This window comes from Syngnathoides biaculeatus, chromosome 6 (genome assembly GCF_019802595.1).
Source record: "Syngnathoides biaculeatus isolate LvHL_M chromosome 6, ASM1980259v1, whole genome shotgun sequence".
NCBI classification, from domain to species: Eukaryota; Metazoa; Chordata; class Actinopteri; order Syngnathiformes; family Syngnathidae; genus Syngnathoides; species Syngnathoides biaculeatus.
Window position 1 is genome coordinate 13,845,368 of NC_084645.1, and position 25,565 is coordinate 13,870,932.

General features: G+C 39.8%; 1 protein-coding gene across 6 annotated transcripts in view; it reads left to right on the forward strand.

Annotated features, from left to right (window-relative positions):
- The window catches only part of trim44 (tripartite motif containing 44), a 119,884-nt gene that overhangs the window by 12,539 nt on the left and 81,780 nt on the right, over positions 1–25,565 (forward strand). For 5 of the 6 annotated variants that reach the window (XM_061821870.1, XM_061821871.1, XM_061821874.1 and 2 more), the window contains one exon: positions 1,934–2,011. In XM_061821870.1, coding sequence (XP_061677854.1) covers positions 1,934–2,011 — 78 coding nt within the window. Of the gene's footprint in view, positions 1–1,933; positions 2,012–19,104; positions 20,307–25,565 lie in introns of those variants that run through there. The other variant, XM_061821875.1, reaches the window with a different exon arrangement.

The window sequence follows — 25,565 nt, forward strand, 5'->3', positions numbered from 1 at the left end:
GACTTCATATTCATTAATTATGGTTTCAGCTAAAAATTAATCATCAAATTAGAAGTTATTTGGGAGTGTTCCATCACATCAAAATGGGTTATAATGTATATTCAAATTTAAATCTCACTGTTTTAAGCTTCACTTTTTCTTTTGAAAGATATGCACCAGAAGTCAGCATTTTGACATGACAGGAACGTTACTTGGCACTGGTAATTTTTATTTATTTATTTATTATTTTAATAGATGGAACCAAATACAAAATGGTGGAAAACACTGATTCAGTTCCCGATTTTCACCGATGAGGCACAAAATTAGTATTTGTGATACTGTGAGACATTTGTGAATTTTCCATGAATCGTCCCAATTCATTGTGATGTAAACTTTCTACGTCATCGGCACTTACGTGGTTTGAATGCTAAAAGCCATCAGTGCAAAACTGTAACCAACTGTTTACTTTGTTAGCTGTCACAATGTTGGGATAAATTTATTTTATTATTTCACTCACCCAATTGATTGACTGAGGCTTGACTTCAGTGAAACTCCGCACTGTGTAGCCTGAGGCTCGCAGCGCATCAGACCCAGCACATCATGAAAGCCTCCTTTTGCACAATGTAATATTCTAAGTGTTTCACTGACACCACTGGTAATAATGTTAAGACACTTTTGTTTGTAACCGCCACTGTTGGGCACAAGCTTGTCTTTGTGTTTTTCTTTGTTGGTTTTCACCGCTTCTTCATTGATTTCCCCCACTTTTTGCTTGGGGTAGGTGGACTTTCGGCATCAAAATTGTGAACCAAAATGTTAAATTTGAACTATTGCTGGACAACCGCAGTCAGTTTTCGATGCTTAACCATACTGATGAATCAAAATTGCTTGCGTCAAGACTCAAAATCCGGTCCCGATAAAAATCAAAGTGAGCCTTGTGGAAGTAAATTTGTGTTTCTAGGATTTGAATTAAAAATGTCACTGAAAATTGTATGTTGTATTTTTGTATACATATTTTGACTACATTTTAAAATTCACATTATTTCAAAGTGATCACATTTTCAATAGGTGTATTTCAGTTTAACTTTTCAATGTTAACACACTTCTTCTGGGGGATCCCAAGGTGTTACCAGGCGAGCCAAAATATGTAGGCCTTCCTCATTCTGAATATTTTAAACCAACAATTTATAGCAGTCAAGTTACTACTCTGTGTTGGAAGTACTCAAGACTGATGGTGTTTATCAGTCAATAAAGGCAACACAGTATTCCATGGGTGAAACAATATTTTCTCACACAGCAAGCTACAAGGTATTCAGAATTGCTGTTTTCAGAGCATGAATCAAAAGGAGTGTTAACTAAAATAATTGGACTACGCTTAGACTGTAAACACACAATTCCCAACAAACAGTTCTGTTAAAAATGGCTGAAAACAAGTATGTACTTGAACTTTTCAGCAGTACGATATCAAATTTAACAAAGAAGCAGTGACCATCATGGAATGTTCTAGTGTTGCTTTAGAAACAGTGTTGTCCTCTCGCCTGTGGCTAAACTGCTGAAAAACAAAGTAGCTTAACACTGCAACATGTTCTCTTCCATTAGGGCTCCATATAGATTGGTCCTAGACAAAGAGGGTCACTCAGAGCCCAAGGCTATATCATTCATGCTAAAACCACTCAAATCTTTTTATCCTTTTTCTCTATATTCCTGTGAGAAAATCCTGGGAGTGGATATATTGATTGCTTTTGAGTTTTTAGTACTTTGTTAGTCTAACATATTTGCAGTCCACCCATCTCATAATGCTGCTGAAACTAGATTAGAAACTAGATTCTAGTAACTCACACCTCAGTCATTAAGTATTTAAGTTTCAATGATCTTTGTCTTTGCTGTATATATTAAAACTCCTTATAATACAAAATAATTGATAATTTTGCATTTGTTGTCTGTGTGTGGGATATAGAATAGACACTGTTATGAGCTGCTGGACTGTACACTACAGATGGAAGAAAATATCTCAAACAAGTGGACAAATTCAGAGGTGAGTCCAAACATCTGAATAAACAAAGTGAGTACAAAAAGTCCAGAACCAATTACTGTTTGCAGGGGGTGAGCCAACTAAGTTGCTATAAGAATTATCATTATTTGGCTTTTGTTTTGTAAAATCTAAAGGAGTGAATAAACATTAGGAAAAAAAAAAAGCAAGTATTCAGAAAATAAAAACTATTCTGCTAAATTACATAAATAAAGCCTGTTGTTCTGTATGGTTCTATTATATTATGTTGTATATATATTTGCTCTACAGATATGGCTAAGATCCCTCCTGCGTGCTATTGGAAATTCCATGGCAATGAGAAATATACATTGTGTTTGTTGTTTCAATATATTTTGTTGGTTTTAGACCCCAAATAAAATATTCATATAAATAGTGCAATGAGAACATTTTGTTTCAATACATTACATTGTACATTTACCTTTATTTTTGCACATCTAAATGGGTGTCAAATTTTTTTATTTGTAAATTTGTAATTGTGTGGCTACACTACAGTTGCAAAGGTGGCAGTAGTGGGGAGTGAGTGAGTTATCAGGAAGACAGTGTCACAAAGGTGTCGAGATCCACATTTTATCCCCTTTTTAATATTTTAAGCATGTAAATCCGTTGCCTTTCAGTGAAATTTGTCATTTTGAAGTCACAATAGGCCATTTACATGAATCATATAGATTAGATGATTTTTTTTTTTCCTGGAGATGGTTGGGTGTAAATTGAGGCCCATGGTCGCTGCCGACTCTGACGTGCAAGGCCAGGTGTCAGCGACCCAAAATGTTGATGGATCCATATTGGAACAAAAAAACAAAAATCAATACTGATTGGATCTGAAAAAAAAAGCCTTCTATAAGTCCTATGATAAAGGCAACACATGCTGTAAGTGTCTAAAGAAGCCCATTACCAAGGGACATCATGAGCCCCGAAGATTAAATGTTTATTTTTCTTGAAGTGCATCCTGGAGAGAATGCCGCGCCATGTGACTACTCCACTGTATCATGGTGTTTTAAGTTGAACTTCCGTTATTGAGTTACGTTAGGCTGCATTGATGAAATGTAATAAAGAAAATATATTATTTAGAGTCAGTGATGGTCTTGTGGTACACACGCTTGAATTAAATGTGGGCAGCGTGGGATCGATTCCCACTCAGTGATAATGACGATATCTGCCCTGCAACTGACTGACAACCAGTTCAGGGTGTAGTCCTCCTTTTGTCCGAAGCTGGCTGGGGTAGGCTCCAGCTCTCCTGTGACCCTTGTGAGGATAAGCAGCTTGGATAATGGAAGGATATTATTTCAAGGATTCAAAAAATAAAATGTAGCATGCCTCATGTAATTTCAGACATCCAGGTGTTAATAAAATGCAGTCCTCTTTTCCCCCTTTTCTGGGGAACAGATTAATAAAACGCAGCCTGCAATTATAAAAATAAAACTGCAGCCTTTGAAAAGGTAAGTACTTTGAAAATAAGAGAGCAAAAGAATGCAAAATTCTCTTCTTTCCCCCTTAATGGCTGCAACAGACACAAATGAATAGGATACAATTGCACAAGTGTGATAAATCACAGCCTGGAATTAAAACGCTGCCTGCCTGAATAATAAAACAGCAGCCTTTTGAAAAGGTAAAGTATAAAAAATTTAAATAATTCAAATTTGATTTCTGTGCATTTTCCTCTTCTTTTTCATTTCAGTTTGTCAGTGCAAGGTAAAAAGCAGTATCTTCTATTAAAATGGACAATACACTATAGTACATCCACAGACCCAAGCTACAAATTAAAATATCAAATATATACCGAAAAACATTCTATAAACCCAGACACTTTGTTGGTAAATATGTGCTAATGACAGAATTGTTTATTTTACCTGTTTCATGTAACTTCTGCTTTCGGACATCACTGGAAGGCTTCTCAACATCACGCGTGTAAGATTTAACTTAAATCTTGTAACATTACAGCAAGGTCTCATCTGTGAGGTGGTTGAGCTATTTGGATTTAATGTAGTTCATGTTTGACAATACCTGCACATGCAGGTACGCTGATCCAAACAGGGGTATTACTCCAATATTCATTTGCAGTAAAAGTTGGGGTAAAAGATTTGAATAATACAAACACTTCTTTCAAATGCTTTAAACCACACTGTCATACTCAAGGCCTCGGTGGCCAGAGCCGGTCTGCCACATGATTGACGTATTTAAAGTGTTCCACCATTTTGTTCAGATAAATCACTGAATCATTAAATTTTACTCTCTCGCACTTACCGTATTTTGGAGACCATCAGGCACACCATATTAAAAGGCGCAGTCTCCTTTACAGTTACTATTTCTGCATTTAACACATCCATAAGGCGCACCGTATTATTGGGTGCAGGCCTGGTAAAACATACGCTAGCTTAAAACATACGCTAGCTTAAAACATACGGTGGCTCTCACGAGGCAGTGAGGAACAATTGGAGTTTTATTTTTGTAAGGAGAAGAACAATCTTAAATTTCTCTTACATAACAACAGGTGCAGGCAAGTGACCAGTCAAAACGCCATGCACAATCATGGTGTCACATCAAACCAAAATCATCACACCACAGCAAACACTACAACCGGCAGACCAAAAAAAAAAAAAAAAATAACCAAAGAAATAATTAGCACAAAGCATCCTCTTCAAACACTATTTACATACAATGAGTGCCTCAAGCTTCCCAGTCATGTTACAATTCACTATCTTAAAACATATGGTAGCATCCATGCATGCTATTTAAAAAGGCAGCGAGAGCAAAATTGACTAACTGTACTTTATTGAAGTATTTAACAATGCAAATAGTGAGTTCGGTTGTACTCTATTGACGTATTTATCAGTGTATGTTATTTTTTTTTTTATCAATCCTCATCCACAAATCCATCAAAGCCTTAATTTTTCTGTATCTGAAATTAACTGCTGGGCAAAATCTCCATCAAACATGCCAGGATCCCTAATGCTCCATTACAATGTCACACACACAGGCTTCTACAATCACTCACTGTTTCCACATCAATGTCATGAACAGCAATAGAAAGCTCAAAACAATGTTAGTAGTTGTGAGTTGAAGAGGTTTTAATGTCTTTCACACAAACTGATACTATACTCAACACAACATAGATGCTTCCATTGAGTCTGGTCACCATTTAGAGCCGGACCCGTGACCTATGGTAACGCTAAAAACTAGTCAGCCTTCTTCTCAGCATACTTCCCTGCAACAAAACAAGACTGAATTGAATTTTTTACTCTCACAATTTCAGACACGCAGGCTTCTACAATCACTGACTGTTTCCACATCAATGTCATCAACAGCAATATTTCAGTTGATTCACAGACATATTGGCAGTACGCCAAGCTAGCAGAGGTTAATATTACCTTGTTGTGCTAGTTGGGAGCTCTGGAATATTTCATGTCACTTTCATGGAAACACCCACAAGTCTCCACATTGCATACATTCTCCACATTGCTAATACATTGTCTGCAGAGGGTTTAGAGCCAGAGCGCGAACTAATGTTACAGTAAAAGAAAATCGGCCTCTGCCTTAACGTGCTTCCTTCAAATAAAAAGTGAATTATTTTCTTTTGTGTGCACATTCTCTCACTCACACAGATGCTTTTGCTATCCTGGACTGTTTCCATATCGATGTTATCAGCAGCCTTTTTTCAAGTAATTCTCAGTCATGTTGAGAGATACTCCAAGCTAGCATAACTGGTGCAAATGTTTGCTCCACCCTTATGTTATTCTGCTGATCACTGTAACATTATTATGTTGTGAGATATAGAGCATTGGGATGTTTATGAAAATTTAGGGAGCGTTTTCTGCGTTTTACCTTCGACACATGAGCTTTTCTCACTGCACTAGAAAACTTTTTCTCTCTCCAGCGTGTGTTTGTGAGGAGAATTTCCGCTTCAGATGGGCTCTGTTCCTTACTCGTGGTGTGACCGCTTAACCTATCAGATGATACCGTTGGTGAAACAATGGTGGGGACAGAAAGGGCAGGAGAGGGAGGGGTGGCTGCATTTGAGCCTAACCTAGTTGTAAATTAATTTTTTGATAGCGCCGCATGAGATTTAAAAAAAAATACTTTTGATATATGGAAAAATTCCAGACATCATTGAAAATAATGGGGCCATCCGATAATTGGTTAATAGTATAACATAGGTCCATAGTATTTACAGAGTACTTGATTGAGTACAAAGTACATGGATAGGTGCAGCATTTGCAATGATGCAGACATTTTATCTGTCCGTTGTGGTTAAGAGGTAGCTAAAGTGAAAGGCGAAGCTTTTAATTTACCAGTTGATCTATGTTCCAACCCTAATTTATGGTCACGAGATGTGGGTCATGACTGAAAGAACGAGATCCCGGATACAAGCGGCCGAAATGAGTTTCCTCCACAGGGTGTCTGGGCTCTCCTTTAGAGATAGGGTGAGAAGCTCGGTCATCTGAAAGGGGCTCGGTGGCGAGCCGCTGCTCCTCCGGATTGAGAGGAGCCTGATGAGGTGGCTGGGGCATCTGATTGGGATGCCTCTCGGACACCTCCCTGGTGAGGTGTTCCGGGCATGTCCCACCGGAACCGTGGCACCGTTAACCTGCAGGGTACTGGTGGAAATTTGCTGGCTATAGGTAAAAAACAAAGGGGAGGAGGAGAGCGGAGTCTTTGGCAAAAAAGAAAGAGGAACACACTAAACCTACAATTAAGTGTGGGGACTTTGAACTCTGGGGCAATGACAGGAAAAGCTCAGGACTTGGTTGACATGATGATTAGGGGAAAGATTGATATATTGTGTATCCAGGAGAGCAAGTGGAAAGGTTAGAAGTTTAGGGGCATGGTTTAAAACATTTTACCATGGATTAAATGGGAAGAGAAATGTAGTTGGTGTTATTTTAAAGGAAGAGTTGGCTAAGAATGTCTTGGAGGTGAAAAGAATATCCGATCGAGTGATGAGGCTGAAACTTGAAATTGTGTTATGTATAATGCCGGTTGTTGTCCCAGTGAAACACATGTAACATAAAGACAACAAAACTTTCTTCACTTGTACATATTTCGTTAATTCGTAAACACACATACGTTTATGTAATCAGTTTACAGATGTTAATGTTAAATGTATTGTAAGTAAAAGCGATGCAGCGATGTTTGGGATTATATCACAACACCGAATTAACTAACTAAGAAAAATAGGGTACTTAACGGTAATATTTTCCTGGTGGATGCATTTGAGATTTTCCTTTGAAGTTAGTAACTAAAAAATGAAATGAAACAATGGTTTTAGTCAGTTGTTTTCCAGAATGAGTGCTTAAAGAAGAGGATGCTATTCATGTGCAAGAGCTTTAAAATGACATCAGGTACAGGTGGAGATGAGCCTGGCTAAAGTTGGATGACCCAAAAAAGAAAGAACAAAGAAATTTACCAACTTTAATGATCTTAAATTTGTACATCAACATGTACTTGAGCTTTGTAAACAAATTTTTCTGTTTGAAGAAAGTATTTATTTTGCCTTATTGTACTCTTAAAGGTCTAGTGTCATCCCTATAAACGTTCTAAAATAGATATTGAAATGGAAAATACTCTATTATTCACTTCAATGTCTACACGAAAAAATAAATATGAGAGGAGAGCCCGTCATCCATGCGCAAAGTTGCGTTAGTCTAATTCAACATCCAAGTGGTCGCCATATTGGCTGCATCCCGTGACGTCACGCCGGACATTCGCCATTGAAAACATGCTGTGGCCCCTACTGGAGGACACGCCCCTTCAGACACCGAAGGTCTTTTCGAAGAAGAGAATGTCTCACAATTGAGTCAAGTGTCTAGGGCAATATTACCCTAGTGTTTGGAGCCATATTTAGATAACATGCGGATCACGGCCAAACCACCTCCCCACCCTATCCACCTCCAGCGGTGATAAACGCCCACTTTGCGGCGGACATCAGTCACCGCGGCGACAAACCACCCCGGCCGACAAAGCCGGCGGCCGGCTTGGCCTTGTCGACAAGGCCAGTACTGATCCACTAGGCTTGGGGAGGCCTTCCTTCAGCGGCTGTTGCATGGAAGCCTTCCGATGCGCACATTGACACATTTAGCAATCCTGATTCATGGATTATGCCCCCCCCCAACTATTTTTTTTTCTTTTTTTTTTTAGTAGCTGTATACACACCTACCTGTCATTTGGAACCCACGAAGCTCCCGTCCTTTGCACCCTTGCAATCCATTTTTCACAACGAACCGGGTCTCTTTCAAACTTATGAAGGGTAAATCCATCCTCCCGAGTGTTCAAGCAATGTCCAGCAATGCAACAAGCCGGCATTTTGGCTGACGCGAAGGAACAACCAGCTACTTTCCGAGAGGTAAAACTAATAGAAACAAACGAGTCCACTTGAAGTGGTCCTGCCATGTATGTCACTTCCTGCTTTTTCTTGAAAACAAATCCCTCAAGAGGATTTTCATGGAGGGCGTTATAAAAAGCTGTATAAGTCCAAATCATCTTTTGTGGCAAAAAAACGCATGGGTCCATGACGGCTGCCGTTTTTTTTTTTTTCCTTGGGTCAAATTTTTTTATTCTACACTATGTACTGTCTTGTACACACGGGATTCACTTTATGCAGATATACTTTAATTGTATGAGATACTATATTATTATGAGATACTATAGAGTCATTATATGATTGATTACTTCCACCTTCACTTGATGTCTCTTTTTCACTTCCATGATAAAGCTGATTCTGGCATTTTCTTATATAAACTAGAAGGGAACACATCCAACCACATTTTCTCTCGCCATCGATTAAATAACCAACATCAGTTAATTGAATCAAGTATTTTGGTGGCGTGCGTGTTATGTATTTTAAAAAGTGGTAAGTATAATTGCCGAACATTCCGGTTTAAAAAAAAAAAAAAAAAAACATTGTCTGGATGAATTAAACTTTCTGATATAATGCAGTGCCATACTACACAATATTCTGTGAAATTACCACAGGGACATTTTATCCATTTATTGATCACAACACAGCCATAAGATGAGTACAGTTTTTGTGGATTTGTTTTCTGGTACTTTTCAAATTTACAGACACCAGCTTGAATTAGTTGTGTTTGACCTTAATGTTTCCTATTCTTATTGATATAGAAAAATAGGTCTGCCTCACAGTCATTTATTGTTCCCTGTCTGGGAGATATTCATTCAGCCTTTGTAACTTTTCAGTGCTCAACTGATCCCTGCCGTGATGGTAAATACTTAGTTAGTTCAGCTGTCCACAGACATTGACACCGTCAGAGAGCAATAGCCTTGTTTTCTATGTGATTATCCAGAATAGTTGCGGTAGGAGCTTTCTAAACATCTAACATCAATAATGCTGTACCTTTATTTATTTATTTTTTTTTTTTTTCAAACTATTGGTAAATGTTCTTGGATACTACTACTACTAAAGTGGGGTTGTTTAAAGCTCTTGCTTTGCATCACAAGTTTGCCTATAGACCTTGTGCACCTACGTCACCGAAATCACATGACTGGCCATATTGCCGGTCAAGCAAAGCATTGTTCAATGCTAAATTGGTTGGAGACGACATGAAAATACATATATTCTGCTTCGGTTCAATGTCCCCCACACTGTCGAGCAGCTCTGTTTGACCAGCAATATGGCGCCGTGAAAATTGTGACATCACGTGCATGAGCTCTATAGTGTATGGTGTTTCTTAGGCTTTTTTTCTCTACTATTTTGGCTTTCATGAATGTGATTGCCCAAATCGTGATGTACATTCAGTAAGTTAATGATTCACCCAGTTTGTAGTTAATAATATAGCTAATCTTGACCCATCATTCCTTCTTTACATGCACAAAAAAAAGGGAAAATAATAATCCATGATGTAGGTGTTTTGGTCAAAGAAAACGGATTACTCGAATTCAATCCTGCATCCAATAAAGCACAGCAAATCCAGGTCAATAAACAAATAGAAAGAAAATGATGATGATTGGCAAGTGATGATGGTGAAAAAACAATTTCGCCTCACCGTCCATATTTCCACTATCCATCTAACCTTAGTTCTTCTTCCGGTTCATTACGTCATCCCAACGTATCAACTATGTAGCAAACCTCAAATTCTCATTTTAAAAACCACAGAATGCAATATACTCATCATCCACAGCATACATATAATAAAAATTTGTGAATTATTGATGCTACATAATTAAAACTTAGCTAAAATTATTTCACCGAAACTAGACACTAATTATTTTGACTGAAAGTATTTGAAGAACAGAAATTACATTTCGCCTCTTACACAGTTCAAGTCATATTTTCTGGCCTGCAAACATAGAACAGGCCTTTGGTACTTCACCATTATAGACTGTAACATTATTTTTATTGTTATATGCATTTCTTTAGTCAGCCATATGACATAATGTTGTGAAATGGGCTAAGAGTAAAGAACAACAAAAAAAAAATCCATCATGGGACATATTGTATTTTGCAAGTTAAAGGGCTACTAATACATAAAGCATGTTTTTTGGTATGTTTTTAATGGACAAAAAGGCAGTCGGAATGGACCCATCAATTTTTTCACCACGCGTCATGATGTTGTCGTATATGGATTTTTGTATGTTCTTCTTTTCCTTTCAGTTTATCCCGTTAGGGGTCGCCACAGCGTGGCATCTTTTTCCATCTAAGCCTATCTCGTGCATCTTCGTCTCTAACACCCACAGTCTTCATGTCCTCCCTCACAACATCCATCAACCTTCTCTTTGGTCTTCCTCTCATCTTTTGCCTAGCAGCTCCACCCTCAGCACCCTTCTACCAATATATTCACTCTTTGGCCACTAGACATGTCCAAACCATCGAAGTCTGCTCTCTCGAACACTGTCTCCAAAACATCCAACTTTGGCTGTCCCTCGAATGAGCTCATTTTTAATACTATCCAACCTGCCCACTCCTAGAGAGAACCTCCAAAGTCCCTAATTCAAATATCACAAGTCCTGTTTCTATAAATATATTTTTTATCTTTCACTGAATAACCAATCCATATTGGCTCTTGATAGCCTTGCAGGTTGTCAGGTGGCATCCAGAGACTACTGTAATCTAAGTTGTGACAGACTAATATTTGTATGCCGAGATATGAAGCAAATACTATACTTGAGCTCATATACTGTTTCAGTCTTCTTCTTCTTTTCCTATCAGCTTGTCCCATTAGGATTTGCCACAGTGTTTCCTCTTTTTCCACGTAGTTCTATCTCCTACACCTTCCTCTCTTACACCAACTGCCCTCATGTCCTCCCTCACAACATCCGTCAACCTTCTCTTTGGTCTTCCTCTCCCTCTTTTGCCTGGCAGTTCCATCCTCAGCACCTTTCTACCATTATTCTCACTCTCTCGCCTCTGGACATGTCCAAACCATCGCTCTCTCAAACGTAGTCTCCAAAACATCCAACTTTGGCTCTCCCTCTAATGAGCTCATTTCTAATCCTATCCAACCTGCTCCCTCCTAGGGAGAACTCCAACATCTTCATTTCTGCCACATCCAGCTCTGCTTCCTGTTGTCTCGTCAGTGCCACCGTCCTCTAATCTGTACATCATGGCTGGTCTCACGACTGTTTTATAAACTTTGTCCTTCATCCTAGCAGAGACTATTCTGTCACATAAGACACCAGACACCTTCTCCTATCTGTTCCAACCTGCTTGGACCAGTTTCTTCACTTCCTTACCACACTCACCATTGCTCTGGATTATTGACCAAGTATTTGAATTTGTCCACCCTCGCTATCTCTTCTCCCTGGAGCCTTACACTTCCCCCTCCACCCGTTTCATTCACGCACATGTATTCTGTTTTACTTCAATTAATCTTCATTCCTCTTCTTTCCAGTGCATGCCTCCAGCTTTCTAATTGTTCCTCCACCTGCTCCCTGCTTTAACTGCATATCACGATATCTGCGGACATCATGGTCCAAGGGGACTCAAGTCTAACCTCATTTGTATCACCCGCCATGAAAATCCTCTTGAGGCATTCACTTTGAAGAAGAAGCAGGAAGTGACGTTTTCAAGGAGCCCACACTGGTGGTTTCGTGTGTTTATACCTGTTTTACCAGCGCGGAAGTAGCTGTTTTTCCTGCATGTTAGCCAAAATGCCATCTCGTTTTATTGCAGGATATTGCTTGAAGGGAGGAAGGAGTCACTCTTCACACTTTTCCAAAACACCCGGTTCATCGTGAAAAATGGATTGCACAGGTGCAAAGGACGAGAGCTTTGTGGGTTTCAAATGACAGGTAGGCTTGTATAGAGCTATTAAAAAAATAGTTTGGGAGGACGACGTAATCCTTCTTTCAGCGAGCAACGACAACGCTCGCAGCTGGGCCGCGATGAATCATCGTGGCTGAGTACGCTACATACTGTCATACATACTGTCGGGGAGTCTGTTGTTAGTTAGAAGTGATCCGCATATCATCTAAATATGGCTCGAAACAATAGAGTAATATTGGCTCGGTCACTTCACTCGATAGTGAGATGTTTTCTTCTTCGACAAGAGCTTCCATGTTAGAAGGGGCGTCAGAAAAATCTGAAAATCTCTGTTGTTCGTCTCCCTATGCAGGTGGCACAGCGTCTTCTCAATGGCGACTTTCCCAGTGTGACATCTGTAAATGACGAAGCTGGCAATATGTCTACCACTTCGATGTCAAGTGAGACTTCCCCAACTTTGTGCATGAATTACATGCGCTCTGCTCATATTTTTTCGTATCGACATTGAAGTGAATAATATTATATGTAATTTTCATAATATATATTTTACGATGTATATAGGGATGTCAGTGGCACTTTAAACTTCACTGCCCATGTTTTATAATCCACAGTTGTACAGTGAGCGTCAAGGACAGGTACAGCTACCGTAGTCCCAGCCTTTCATCCATCACTGATAGTATCAGTATACCAGCAATATCAGCCGCCTCTGTAACGCCACATTAACTGGGTGTGAACCCTGTGGAATGGATGAGAACACAGGAACATTAAGTGCCTGCAGAGATTTGACCCAAGTTCAGTAGCATATTGTAGGAGGTTAATTTGAGTAAATGGCAGCTGGCACCAAAGCTGAATTTGCGTCTTATTATCATAATGAAATATCAAGGACTATCTAAGTCTGACTTTACATAAGGTAGTCATCGGTTGTTCCAATATAGAGGTGCAGTGTCCTGGCTGAAACCCACTTTTTGGCTTCCTCGTGGGGCAGTGGTAGAGGTATCATGTGGATTTGTCATCGTGTCCTCTCTGCACTCTTAAATGTCAGCGCTTGCATTATTATGCATAGCAGGCGAGCATCAGAGTGACGGCTCCTGGTAAGGAAAGGTCTGTGTGTGTGAGAGCTGGTAAAAAGGGGAGACATAAGTTGCACAAGTTAGATTTCTATATTAATGGCTTTAAGAGTTTGAGGAAGAAAGTGCTGTCCATGGTTGTCTAAATTTGTATTGACTCATTAAACCTTAGCCTTGCTTAATTATTCACAGAAGAGTTTCCATTCCCGAACCACTTTTCAACACATACAACGTGATGAATTTCACCAAAGTGGTACAAAGGTCTGTGAAGCCAAGCTTAATCTCGTCACAAATCTGTGGATGGGTATTGGCTGCATCCTTTTTCATTCTCTTGTAAAACCTTCAAGATCAGCAGATACATAAAAGATGTCTTCTGGAGGAGAGGTCAAGGAACAAACAAGGCAGACATGGAAAACATTTTTTTCATACATTTGATTGGAGTTTTTCCCCTTCCCTCTTCTACTTTGCCTGATCCACTCCTATTTTTCACTCCCTTCTCCAATTGTGTTGTAAGTCTGTAGCCCTGCCTCTGCTCACAGAATTTTAATTGAATGACCAAAGAAGGTGCCTTGGCTTGCTATTTGGCCTTCTGTCAAAAACAGTTAATATGTGCCAACAACGTTTTTTCACCCAAAAATTCTCATCTCCCTCTTTCAATGCGTCTACTTTATATGATCCAAAAAAACACTTTTAAAACTGCTGTTTTGCTTTTAAAGTTTAACTGTATACATTTTAGAAAAAGCAAGGTGGCATGGGACGATGACTTTTTTTATGTCATGAGTATTTATGAAATCTGATGAACCATTAACCAGTTGAGTCGAATCCAGAGATAGTTGTGCAATGAGGTCAACAGCTTTGAGGCTCTGGTCAGTAAGAGGTGATGCAAAGAAAGAAGGATTACTGGAAAAGATGCTGGTGCAGGCCCTCAAAGAGGAACCAATTGAAAAAGTTGGTCGCCCCAGTGCTACTATTGCAAAGGTTATTGTCAAGCACTGCTTATGCATTCGAACGTGCTGATGCTAATGCATATTAAAAATACCTGTATCACAAACAGCAAGTTGATGACTCTTGCATCTTGTTTCTCCGCAGCAGTTCAGTACCTTGCCATTCATCCCTCACGCTGCCTCACACATAGTCAAGCAGACACACCATTACACTGAGAGACACACAAGCCTTCCTCCAAACTTTTCGTCAGACAGGCAGTCATTGGCTAACCGTCAGCTTTCTTTGTACTGGTCTTTAAGACACAATTACAGCACTTTTGTGTGTTTGCATATCTGTTTTTAACGCTGGTATGTTAAAAAACTGGTGCTGTACTATTTTTAACTTCAAAATACCTTGGTTCTGTACTTTTATTGCTACCTTGTGCAAGCCAACAATACACGCAGAAATTCCCCGTTTGGTGGGATCGCCATCGTGTAGCTGTCCTCATAGGCTGTTTCGTACTCTTTGAACACTGGCATCTATCTGAAACTGTACTTTTACTCCATTACAATGAGCTAAATTTCTACTTTTGTTCATCAGTCATTGTTTTTCATGATATATTTTTGGTGCAAGACGACAACTTCCGCATCGGGTACTTTTTGCGCCCATCTTATTTAAGCGCTAGTGATGTTTAAGTCCAGTTTGCCAATCGAACAAAAGAAAGTCACATGACCTCACATAACATCCTCTCAGGCATTGGTATTAACATTAGATCAGGAACCCCGGCTGATTGTCATTCCTCATCACTCATAATTTTGGGAAGGTTGGCGTGATCATGTAAGCAATGGAGCACTACCTTTGTATTTGTTCAGATAAACAAAAATATTGGGTCCACTGGAACTTTTTATTTTGTCTTGATCCCAACAAAGCTTTGAGGAAGAAATTCTGTCAACCTATTTTTAAGTCAACATTTTAAGAGGCATAGATGCCTGACATTATATCTATAACTTTCAGCCTTTTTTTTCTTTTCTTTAGCATTTTTGCAAATGAGAACTGCACATTATCACTGTTGTATGTTGTTCCTCCTTTTTAAACTAACGTTCCTGTATCATTGACAAAAACAGTGCTGCATATTGAAGCAGCTTGCAGTTACAATAGATGTGTAGTGTAATGTGCTATCCCGACGTAATTTCTATAATTATTCGCCCATCACTCATCGCTTACTTATCATCTCTTATCAGGAGACTCTCCCAAGGCTTCTTTTTGTGACCTTAGCTTGTCTGCAATGCAAATGAAGTTTAGCAAGCAAGAATGAATCATAATTGCAAGCTTTACACATTCTCAGCAAAATGCTTTTGAGCACATAGATCCTGCCACCCAGAAAACAAAAAAACAAGGATCTGCCCTTGAGGCCCCATCTGCCGTTGACTGTTGTTGAGGCAATGGGGACTCGCTGAGAGGGCAATGAGATCGATGGCCATCAAGAAGGTCCGAGAGATCGGTTTGGGTAGTCAAAGAATGTATCAGATCGTGACAGATAAGATAATAAGGGTGATCAGATTTGTGTTAGAATTCCCGTTGTGGCTTGGCTAATGGACACAGCAGTGTTCTTCTAAGATTCATGTTCACTGCTTTCTTTCCACTTACACTCATTGACAGGGATCCGATGGGGCGGGTGGGTCCTGAGTGGTTGGAAAAGCTGTTCCCACACTTGAGGGACTACATTTGTTGAGTGTTTTAAATATTTTGGACATTTTTCACATACATATATAATAATAATAATATAATTATTATTATTTTTAATGTGCTTAAATTCCCAGTTGTACCGACACTACATATGAGTATAGTATATGAAGTCGGTGTAACAGAAAAATTTAGGGTAGAGACTGCATCAGGGATCAGCTCTGAGCCCCTTCCTGATTGGTGTGGTCTGACAGATAAAAGCAGGGAGCAGGTAGAGGAACAATTAGAAAGATAGAGGCATGCACTAGAAAGCAGAGGAATGAAGATTAGTTGAAGTAAAACAGAATATATGTGCGTGAATGAGAAGGGTGGAAGGGGAAGAGTGAGGCTCCAGGGAGACGAGATAACGAGGGTGGACGACTTCAAACACCGCATTTTCCGAACTCTAAGGCGCACCGCATTATAAGGTGCACCTTCAATGAATGGCCAATTTCATAACTTTTTTCATACTTAAGACACACCACATTATAAGGCGCACCGTATTGTAAGGTGCATAGAATAGACGCTACAGTAAAGGCTGGGGTTACGTTATTCATCCATTAGATGGAGCTGCATTAAAGGCTCAATATTGATCCATATACCAGGCACACCGGATTATAAGGTGCACATTCGGCTTTTGAGAAACTTAAAGGCTTTTAGGTGCGCCTTATATTGCGTAAAATACAGTACTTGGGGTCAACAATCCAGACCAATGGTGAGTGTGGTAAGGAAGTGAAGAAACGGTTTCCAAGCAGGTTGGAACAGATGGCGGAAGGTGTCTGGTGTGTTATGTGACAGAAGAGTCTCTGCTAGGATGAAGGGCGAAGTTTATAAAACAGTGGTGAGGCCGGCCATGATGTAGGAATTTGAGATGGTGGCACTGAAGAAACAACAGGAAGCAGAACTGGAGGTGACAGAAAGGAGGATGTTGAAGTTCTCACTTGGAGTGAGCAGGTTGGATAGGATTAGAAAAGAGCTCATTAGAGGGACAGCCAAAGTTGGATGTTTTGGAGACAAGGTTCGAGAGACCAGACTTCGATGGTTTGGACATGTCCAGAGCGAGAGAGTGAGTATATTGACAGGAGGGTGCTGAGGGTGGAGCTACCAGGCAAAAGAGGGAGAGAAAGACCAAAGAAAAGGTTGATGGATGTTAGCAGGAAAGACATGAGGGCAGTCCGTGTTAGAGAGGAAGATGCAGGAGATAGGCTTAGATGGAAAAAGATGACACGTTGTCGTATTCTATCCAACCTGGTGTACATGTCGTCATATGCCTCTTGTTTAGCTTTCGACACCTTTACCTTTGCCTCGATCTCAATGTACTCCTTTCGCCTCTCCTCAGTCCTCTCCGTGTCCCACTTCTTCGCTAATCTCTTTCCTTAAATGACTTCCTGTATTTTTGGGTTCCACCACCAAGCTTCCTTCTCCCCTTTCCTACCAGAAGACAGCCCAAGTACTCTCCTCCCTGCCTCTCTGAAAACCTTGGCAGTAGTATTCCAGTCTTCTGGGAGCATTTCCTGTCCATCTAGAGTCTGTCTCACCTCTTTATCGAAAGACCACACAACATTCTTCCTCTCTCAACTTCCACCACCTAATTCTCTGCTTGACCTTTGCTTTCTTAATCTTCCTACCCGCTACCAGTCATCCTACACACCATCATCCTATGCTGTCAAGCTACACTCTCACCCACCACTACCTTACAGTCAGTAACCTTCAAATTACATTGTCTGCACAAAATATAATCCACCTGCGTGCCTCTAGCTCCGCTCTTGTAGGTCATTCTATGTTCCTGTCTCTTCTGGAAATAAGTGTTCACTACTGACAATTCCATCCTTTTTGCGAACCACCACCATCTGACCCTCAAGGTTCCTTTGCTGGATGCCGTACTTACCCATCACGTCTTCTTCACACCTGTTTCCTTCCCCAACATGTCTATTGAAATCTGCACCAATCACAACTCTCTGTCTGACTGGGATACTCAGGACTACTTTGTCTAGTTCCTTCCAGAATTTCTTTCAACTCGAGGTCACATCCAACTCGCTAATCACATTACACATAATACCCTCAATTTCAAATTTTACCCTCATCACTTGATCTGATACTCTTCCCACCTCCAATACATTCTGATCCAGCTCTTCCTTTAGAATAACCCCTATTCCATTTCTCTTCCCATCTACTCCATGGTAAAATAATTTAAACCCTGCTCCCAAACTTCTAGCCTGACTCTCTCCACTTGCTTTTCTGGATGCACAATATATCAACCTTTCTTCTAATCACCATGTCAAATAACTCCTGACCTTTTCCTGTCATAGTCCCAACATTCAATGTCCCTTTAAACAGCTTTAGGGTCTGTGCATTCCTCTTCTGCCGCTTTCCTCCTCTCTTTTGCCTTCAAGCTACATTATCTGGATTTCTACCTACATCTTCCAGATTAACAGTGCCGGGAGCGGACATATTTATCCCATGCCACGACCTATCCATTATCGATTTCATTTGATGAACGCTCATATATGTTTGGCACAGTTTTACACCGGATGCCCTTCCTGACGCAACCCTCTACATTTATCCGGGCTTGGGACCGGCCTACAGGTCACACTATATTGTGTTCCCCGAAAGGCTGCAGATATTAAAAAAAGAAATCAAATAAACAAAGTCAACACATAAGGTACACAATTCACATACAACCTAATCTATGTTAAAGTCCAAATAGAAGCAGTCAAAAAACAAAGTCAGCACATAAGTAACACAATTCACATACTACCTAGACTGTTAAAGTTTAAGTTAAAAGGGTATGTGGGTAAGAAGGTTCGAGTATGAAAAATGTACAGGATATGTAGATTTAAAGGATATAGGGATGAAAGAGATTCAGACCAATGGCTCTCACTCCGGTAGTTGCAGGTTGAGTTGTCCTCACGATCCTCGTTGTACAAATTGTGTTTGTTGAACAAGATTATGCAGTGACTCATGTTCGGTGCTTCTTCAACAGCAATCACGTTGCTTCAAATGTGAATGAATATGGATCCAAATTGGGTACTAAGACTTCACAGATGTTGATTCTTAGTCCACTGAAGTCGTTACCAGGAGAGTCCCACGTCGAGTATTCACAACACTCAGTCCAAATTCAGCAGGATTTATTTATTGTTCAATCGTGTTTGCAGGAGCCTCCTTGTTTTCGCTGCCACCAGGTCGGGGACCAGAAGAAGACTGTCCAATTAATGTTGCATGTTTTTTGGATGTGGGAGGAAACTGGAAGGCCCGTCGAAAATCCAAGCAAGCACGCGGAGAACATGCAAACTCCACACAGGCGGGGCCGGGATTTTAACCCTGGTCTTCAGAACTGTGAGGCCAATGCTCTCCAGCTGTTCCACCATTCCTACAGGCTGCTATGTTGGGGATAAAAAAAAAAAAAAAAAAAAAAAACTGCAGAGAGTTGTAAGAACTGCAGAAAAAGTCATTACAGTGATGAAAGTCCTCCGGATTTTCACGGAATATCAGATTTTTAAATTTTCATGAAGATGGCTCCAGAAAATTGCCTAAAATTAATCTGGATATTAGTTGACGACATTGACCGAACATGCGTTTGAGTTCGTTGTTTTGCTTTCACGAGCGTAGCCATGTTGAGGCACTAACACGAGTAACAGTAACGCCCCTCCCCTCGCATTCTCTCAAGACGTCGCTTATTTTGTGTGGTCTTGACATTAATTTACGTGTTTATTTTACGTGTTAACTAAACGAACCTGCTCCAAATCAACCGGTATTCACCCGGAAACAGGAAATGCAACTTAACCGTACTGAGCATGTACGAAGCATGTATGAAAGCGCATGTTCAGAGCTGCTTCACGTAATGCGAGCGGATTTACGTCGAAAGTCATCAATATCATGAGCCTGTCAAAGGAAATTCAGCTACACCAGGGTGCTCGTTGCGTCAATCGCAAGGCAGTGTGATGGCGTGTGCCCCCCCCCCCCAGAAAAAAAAAGGCACATTAGACTATCATCCACCTCATCACTTGATTCAGGTGTGGCCAATACGTCAAGCGCATGCACATAAAGGCGCGAACGCTGATTATGTTGAACTAAACTTTCAACAATTTCAAAACATTGAGAGTATAGACAGTTTTTGTTTATTTCTTGACAGGCTAGTGCATTTAACTTTTCTTCAGATAGTTTGTCAGATCAAGAATTTTTATTGATGAAAATTTTTAAATACCGTTTTATATCATGTTCTAACAATATCAGTTGACATTGGAAATTATCATTTCTGAGTTTTAAATTTTAGTTTTCTGTTTTAGTTATGTATTTATTTTATTTTTATTTTACAGTTATGTTATATTAATCCAGTAAGTTATTTTAAGGCCATCCCTAATCACACCCGCAACTCTATCTGCGAGCATGACTGACCACACCTGTACATTTTTCAAATGTGGGTGAGTGTGTATGTGTGTGTGTGTGTATATATATATATATATATATATATATATATATATATATTATATATATATATTAAAGGCAACTGATTATACTATTAGTATTACTAGATCTATATCCAAGATAGTGAGCAATGTGGTCAAGTGTATTAGTACAACGCGACGTAACAAGTTTGAGACTTAAACGTTAATAGTAATTACTACAGATCAACTTCTTTAACATGTTTTGCTGTACGGTGTAGAATTTCTAGGATATATTTTCATGTGTATTCTATTTCTATACTATCATATGTATAACGTGGGGAAAAGGACAATTTTAGATGTTTTTTTCCTGAATAGTTCACTTAATTCATTTGTCTTGACATAAGGTGGCATATTTTAAGCATATTTTAATGACAAATGTGATTTTGTGCTATCCAGTGATAGGGGAATGGGGGGCAAAAAACTCTGGGCTTGGCCCTTTGCGGAACTTCTGCCCATTTTTTTTTTTTTTTTTTTTTTTTTTCCGGTCAGGACTTCTAAATTTTACTTTAAATTTTGGTCCAAATTTTGTTCACAGATATCGCCAGAATGCACCACAGCCATCCATTTTTTCAAGAATTCCCCGGGGGGGATGCCCCCGGACCCCCGTAGTGCTTGCATTTGTATTTTCAGGAATTTTCACAAAAGTCCATTTTCATCTCTATCAGTATTAGCTTTTCTCTTCTACCATTACAGGACATTGCCAACAGTTATCACATTAGAGCCAAGAACATCAATACAGACACTTGTCAACCAAGTCATCACCTTTCACTCTTTTGCCCTCAGTGAGCCGATACAGGTCAATTAGATTGCACACCAATGGATACTTTTTTCCAAAAGCCAATCACTCTCTGAATCACCAACATACATCGTAGTCACCGGCACATTACATGTGACGGGGGAAGGAATCTTTATTAAGTTTGCAGATGACACAACTGTTGTTTTTTTTTTTTTTTAAACGTGCCTTTCTATTGCTTGTGTTATCTGAATACAAAGATTATTTCACTTTTATAAATTTTTACTGAAGCGCTTCAATGTCATATTCTGTGTGTTTGCTATGGTTGCTGATGATTGTATGGTGTGTTTTTTATGTGGAAGAGGGCATATGGAATTTTGTTGTTTCAATGCAGCGATGATAGAATGAAAACTTAAAATGAAATGCCTTGTGTTTCAGGGTACGTTTAAGTGAATTGTACAGAGCTCGTGCACCTACGTCACCGAAATCATGTGAATCATGTGGCCATGTTGCCAGTCTAGCAAAGCATTGTTCAATGCTAAATTGGTCCGAGACGACACAAAAATGTCTTATAGCACAATACCCAGAGTATTGTTGATACTGTTAGACATTTAGAAGGTGAAATTAAATGAAGGTACGTGGAAAAATTAGATAAACTTGGCATAGAGGACCCCTATTTAATGCCAAAGTCGATGTTTTTGCCGATAAGAAATTGGACTGTTATTTTGCTTCCGCTTTTCTTGGACAACTGGATATACACATGTATCTGGTGAGTAAGTCGTAGCGATTTACACAGAAAAGTTTGAAAGTGTCTAAAAGTCTGGAGGCATACAATTACTTCGTTACTGGATCTGTTCTCATCAGGCATAAATCCCACATAGTGATGGTTTTGACAGCTCGTGAACGTGGAAGCCTACGGCCACACGATAACCTTTGCCGGAATCCATCGATCTTTTGAGCTAGTATTCAATACAAATACCAATATTTAAATATATGACCCCTGTTTTTTTACAAACTCTCATTCAGTAATTATGATTGGTAGAAAAAAAAAAAAAAAGAGGACAGTCCTCTCCACGGAACGTACACTGAAGCGATTCCGGCCACACTTAACCTCCGTAAACCTGAGTTTTTTTTTTCATATGCATCGTTCTCAAATGCGCCAACTTGGCATTATAAATACTTCTTGGTAATTTGAGATTGAGATGAACAATTCCTACCTGAAACGAAGCCATCGCAACACAGGCATGTGTGTATTTTGGTTGGGCACCATCCATCATGTTTAATGGCTGAAATCCATCGATCTTTTCTGGTCTTTTCAGCTGTTATTCCATAGAATGATCTCTTTGAATATCTGTCTTGTCTGTTGTGACATCCAACAGCACAACAGGTCTCGGGTATTGTAAATATTCTCCTCCGGTTCAATGTCTCCCACAATGTCGAGCAGCTCTATTTGACTGGCAATATGGCGCAGTGAAAATGGTGACGTCACGTGCACGAGCTCCTTACTAGGACTATTTCAACAGCATACCATCTAACAGTTGGATGGGAAAATGTCGGTAAAGACAAGTTATCCCAAAAAGTCTTATATTTGACTTGCGCCACAAGTTTGTGTTTTGTTTTTGTTTTTGAACAAAATTTGGTGTAAATAAAACGTTCTCATCCCAATTGCAAGTTCTGATTGCATTATTAAGTATCTGTAGCAGTATTGGTGAGTGTTCTATTGCAACTACTTGTACTCGTACTTTGTCTCAAGCAAGTTTTAGCATCGCATTCTTAGCTGTCCTAATGCACTATCAAATATATATCCAGGGCATCTGTGCTATTGCATCATACAGAGATATTGCCTCTACTTTCCAGGTATTGTCAATAAGTCTCTGATCTCATTAAGACTGAATGCTGGAAAAAAAAAAGATTCCTCCTACCACTCGGTATAGGGATGCAGAAAAAAGATCAAATACATCAAAGGCAATTATATATATATATATATATATATATATATATATATATATATATATAGGTATTTTTAAAGGGGGGGATGAGCCAAGGTACCAATTCACAACACAAGTCGAAATCATGGCATGGGTCTTCGAGGTGTTTGATATCGTGACATTAGGTCGAGAGATAAGTAAGTATTAAGTCATAGCTAAAAAGATCCTTGGTGGGGAAACAGGTCGATTAAATAAGTATGCTGGTGAGCAGTTAAATTGCTTTGAAACCCAAACAGATGGCCTCCTGTGATAGAAAGAGGCTCTGCTGTCTCCATCTACAGATGGGATGCATAAAGTTTACCTCCAGGGATTCTGCTTCAAACTATCAATTAGCCTATCATAGACACAATAATATTCACTTGTTGAAGTACTCTTCTATAGCTGTCTGGTTTCATATTTTTATTTTTTAATGTATGTTCTCGGCAGCACGGTGGTTCAGTTGGAAAGCGTTGGCCTCGACAGGTCTGAGGTCCCGGTTCAATCCCGGACCCGCCTGTGTGGAGTTTACATGCTCTCCCCGTGCCTGCGTGGGTTTTCTCTGGGCACTCCAGTTTCCTCCCACATCCCACATGGACACTCTAAATTGACCCTAGGTGTGATTGTGCGTACGGCTGTTTGTCTTGATGTGCACTGCGATTGGCTGGCAACCAGTTCAGGGTGTACTGTGCCTCCTGCCCGTTGATAGCTGGGAAAGGCTCCCAGCATTCCCCGCAACCCTTGTTGAGGATAAGCAGCTAGGAAAATGGATGGATGGATGTATTCTCTTATGCTCAACATGTATTTACTGTATGTGCAGCACTTTATTGCATCTTCAGTGTTTATTTCTAAATCTAATTAAGATAACATTTTTTAAATGTTTTGTTTTCACTTTTGTGATTTTTTTTTTTTTTTCTGTATTCAAAACCTTTTTTTCAAGATATTTGTAATAGAGCTTTTTAAGTAAGACTTGGAAGAGGTCTTGGAGGTCTTTATATACAATGAAGTAAATAAGTATTTGAACACCCTGCTATATTGCAAGTTCTCCCACTTAGGAAGCATGGAGGGATTTGAAATTTTCATCGTAGGTGCATGTCCACTGTGAAGAGATATTCTAAAAAGAAAAATCCAGAAATGACAATGTATGATTTTTTTTTAATGATTTATTTGTGTGATACAGCTGCAAATAAGTATTTGAACACCTGTCTATCAGCTAGAATTCTGTGGCCCATAGCTCAGTGGTTAGAGCACTGGTTTGGTAAACCAGGGGTTGTGGGTTCGTATTCCACTGGGGCCTCCACTCCCTGAGAAGGGTTGCGTCAGGAAGGGCATCCGGTGTAAAAATTGTGCCAAACATATATATGCGTTCATCTGACATGACATGCTGTGGCGACCCCGAAAGGGACAAGCCGAAAGAAACACACTATCAGCTAGAATTCTGACCCTCAAAGAGCTGTTAGTCTAACTTTAAGAGTACACCTCCACTCCATGTATTGTCCTGAATCAGATGCACCTGTGTGAGGTCGTTAGCTGCATCATGACACCTGACCTCCCCATACAATCAGTAAGACTCAAACTTGTAACACGGCCAAGACCAAAGAGCTGTCCAAAGACACCAGAGACAAAATTGATGAAAAAAAGGTCCACTGTTGGAGCAATCATTAGAAAATGGAAGAAGCTAAATATGACGGTCAATCTCAATCGGAATGGAGCCCCATGCAAGATATCACCTCGTGGGGTCTCAATGATACTTAGAAAGGTGAGGAATCAGCCCAGGACTACACGACAGGACTTGGTCAATGACCTGAAAAGAGCTGGGACCACCGTTTCCAAGGTGACTGTTGGTAATACACTAAGACATCATGGTTTGAAATCATGCATGGCACGGAAAGTTCCCCTGCTTAAACAAGCACGTCTAGGCCTGTCTTAAGTTTGCCAATGACCATTTGGATGATACAGAGGAGTCATGGGGGAAAGTTTTGTGGTCAGGTGAGACCAAAATTGAACTTTTTGGTCATAATTCCACCAACTGTTTGGAGGAAGATGAATGGTGAGTTCCATCCTAAGAACACCATCACTACTGTGAAGCATGGGGGTGGTAGGTAGCATCATGCCTTGGGGGTGTTTTTCTGCTCATGGGACAGGACGACTGCACTGTATTAAGGAGAGGATGAGCGCAGCCATGTTTTGTGAGATTTTGGGGAACAACCTCTTTTCCCCCAGTCAGCGCATTGAAGATGGGTCATGGCTGGGTCTTTCAACATGACATGCCATGATTTCTAAATGGGAGAACTTGCAATATAGCAGGGTATTCAATTACTTATTTTCTTCACTGTATTACATTGTTTATTTCTTTTCCATGATTAGCATTACCACTATTATCAACAGAACATTGATAGTTGCTGGTGTTGAATGTTCCAATTTGGCATTACCAGTCCTTTTCTATTGAGATGCATGTAGATCAATTAGCAAGC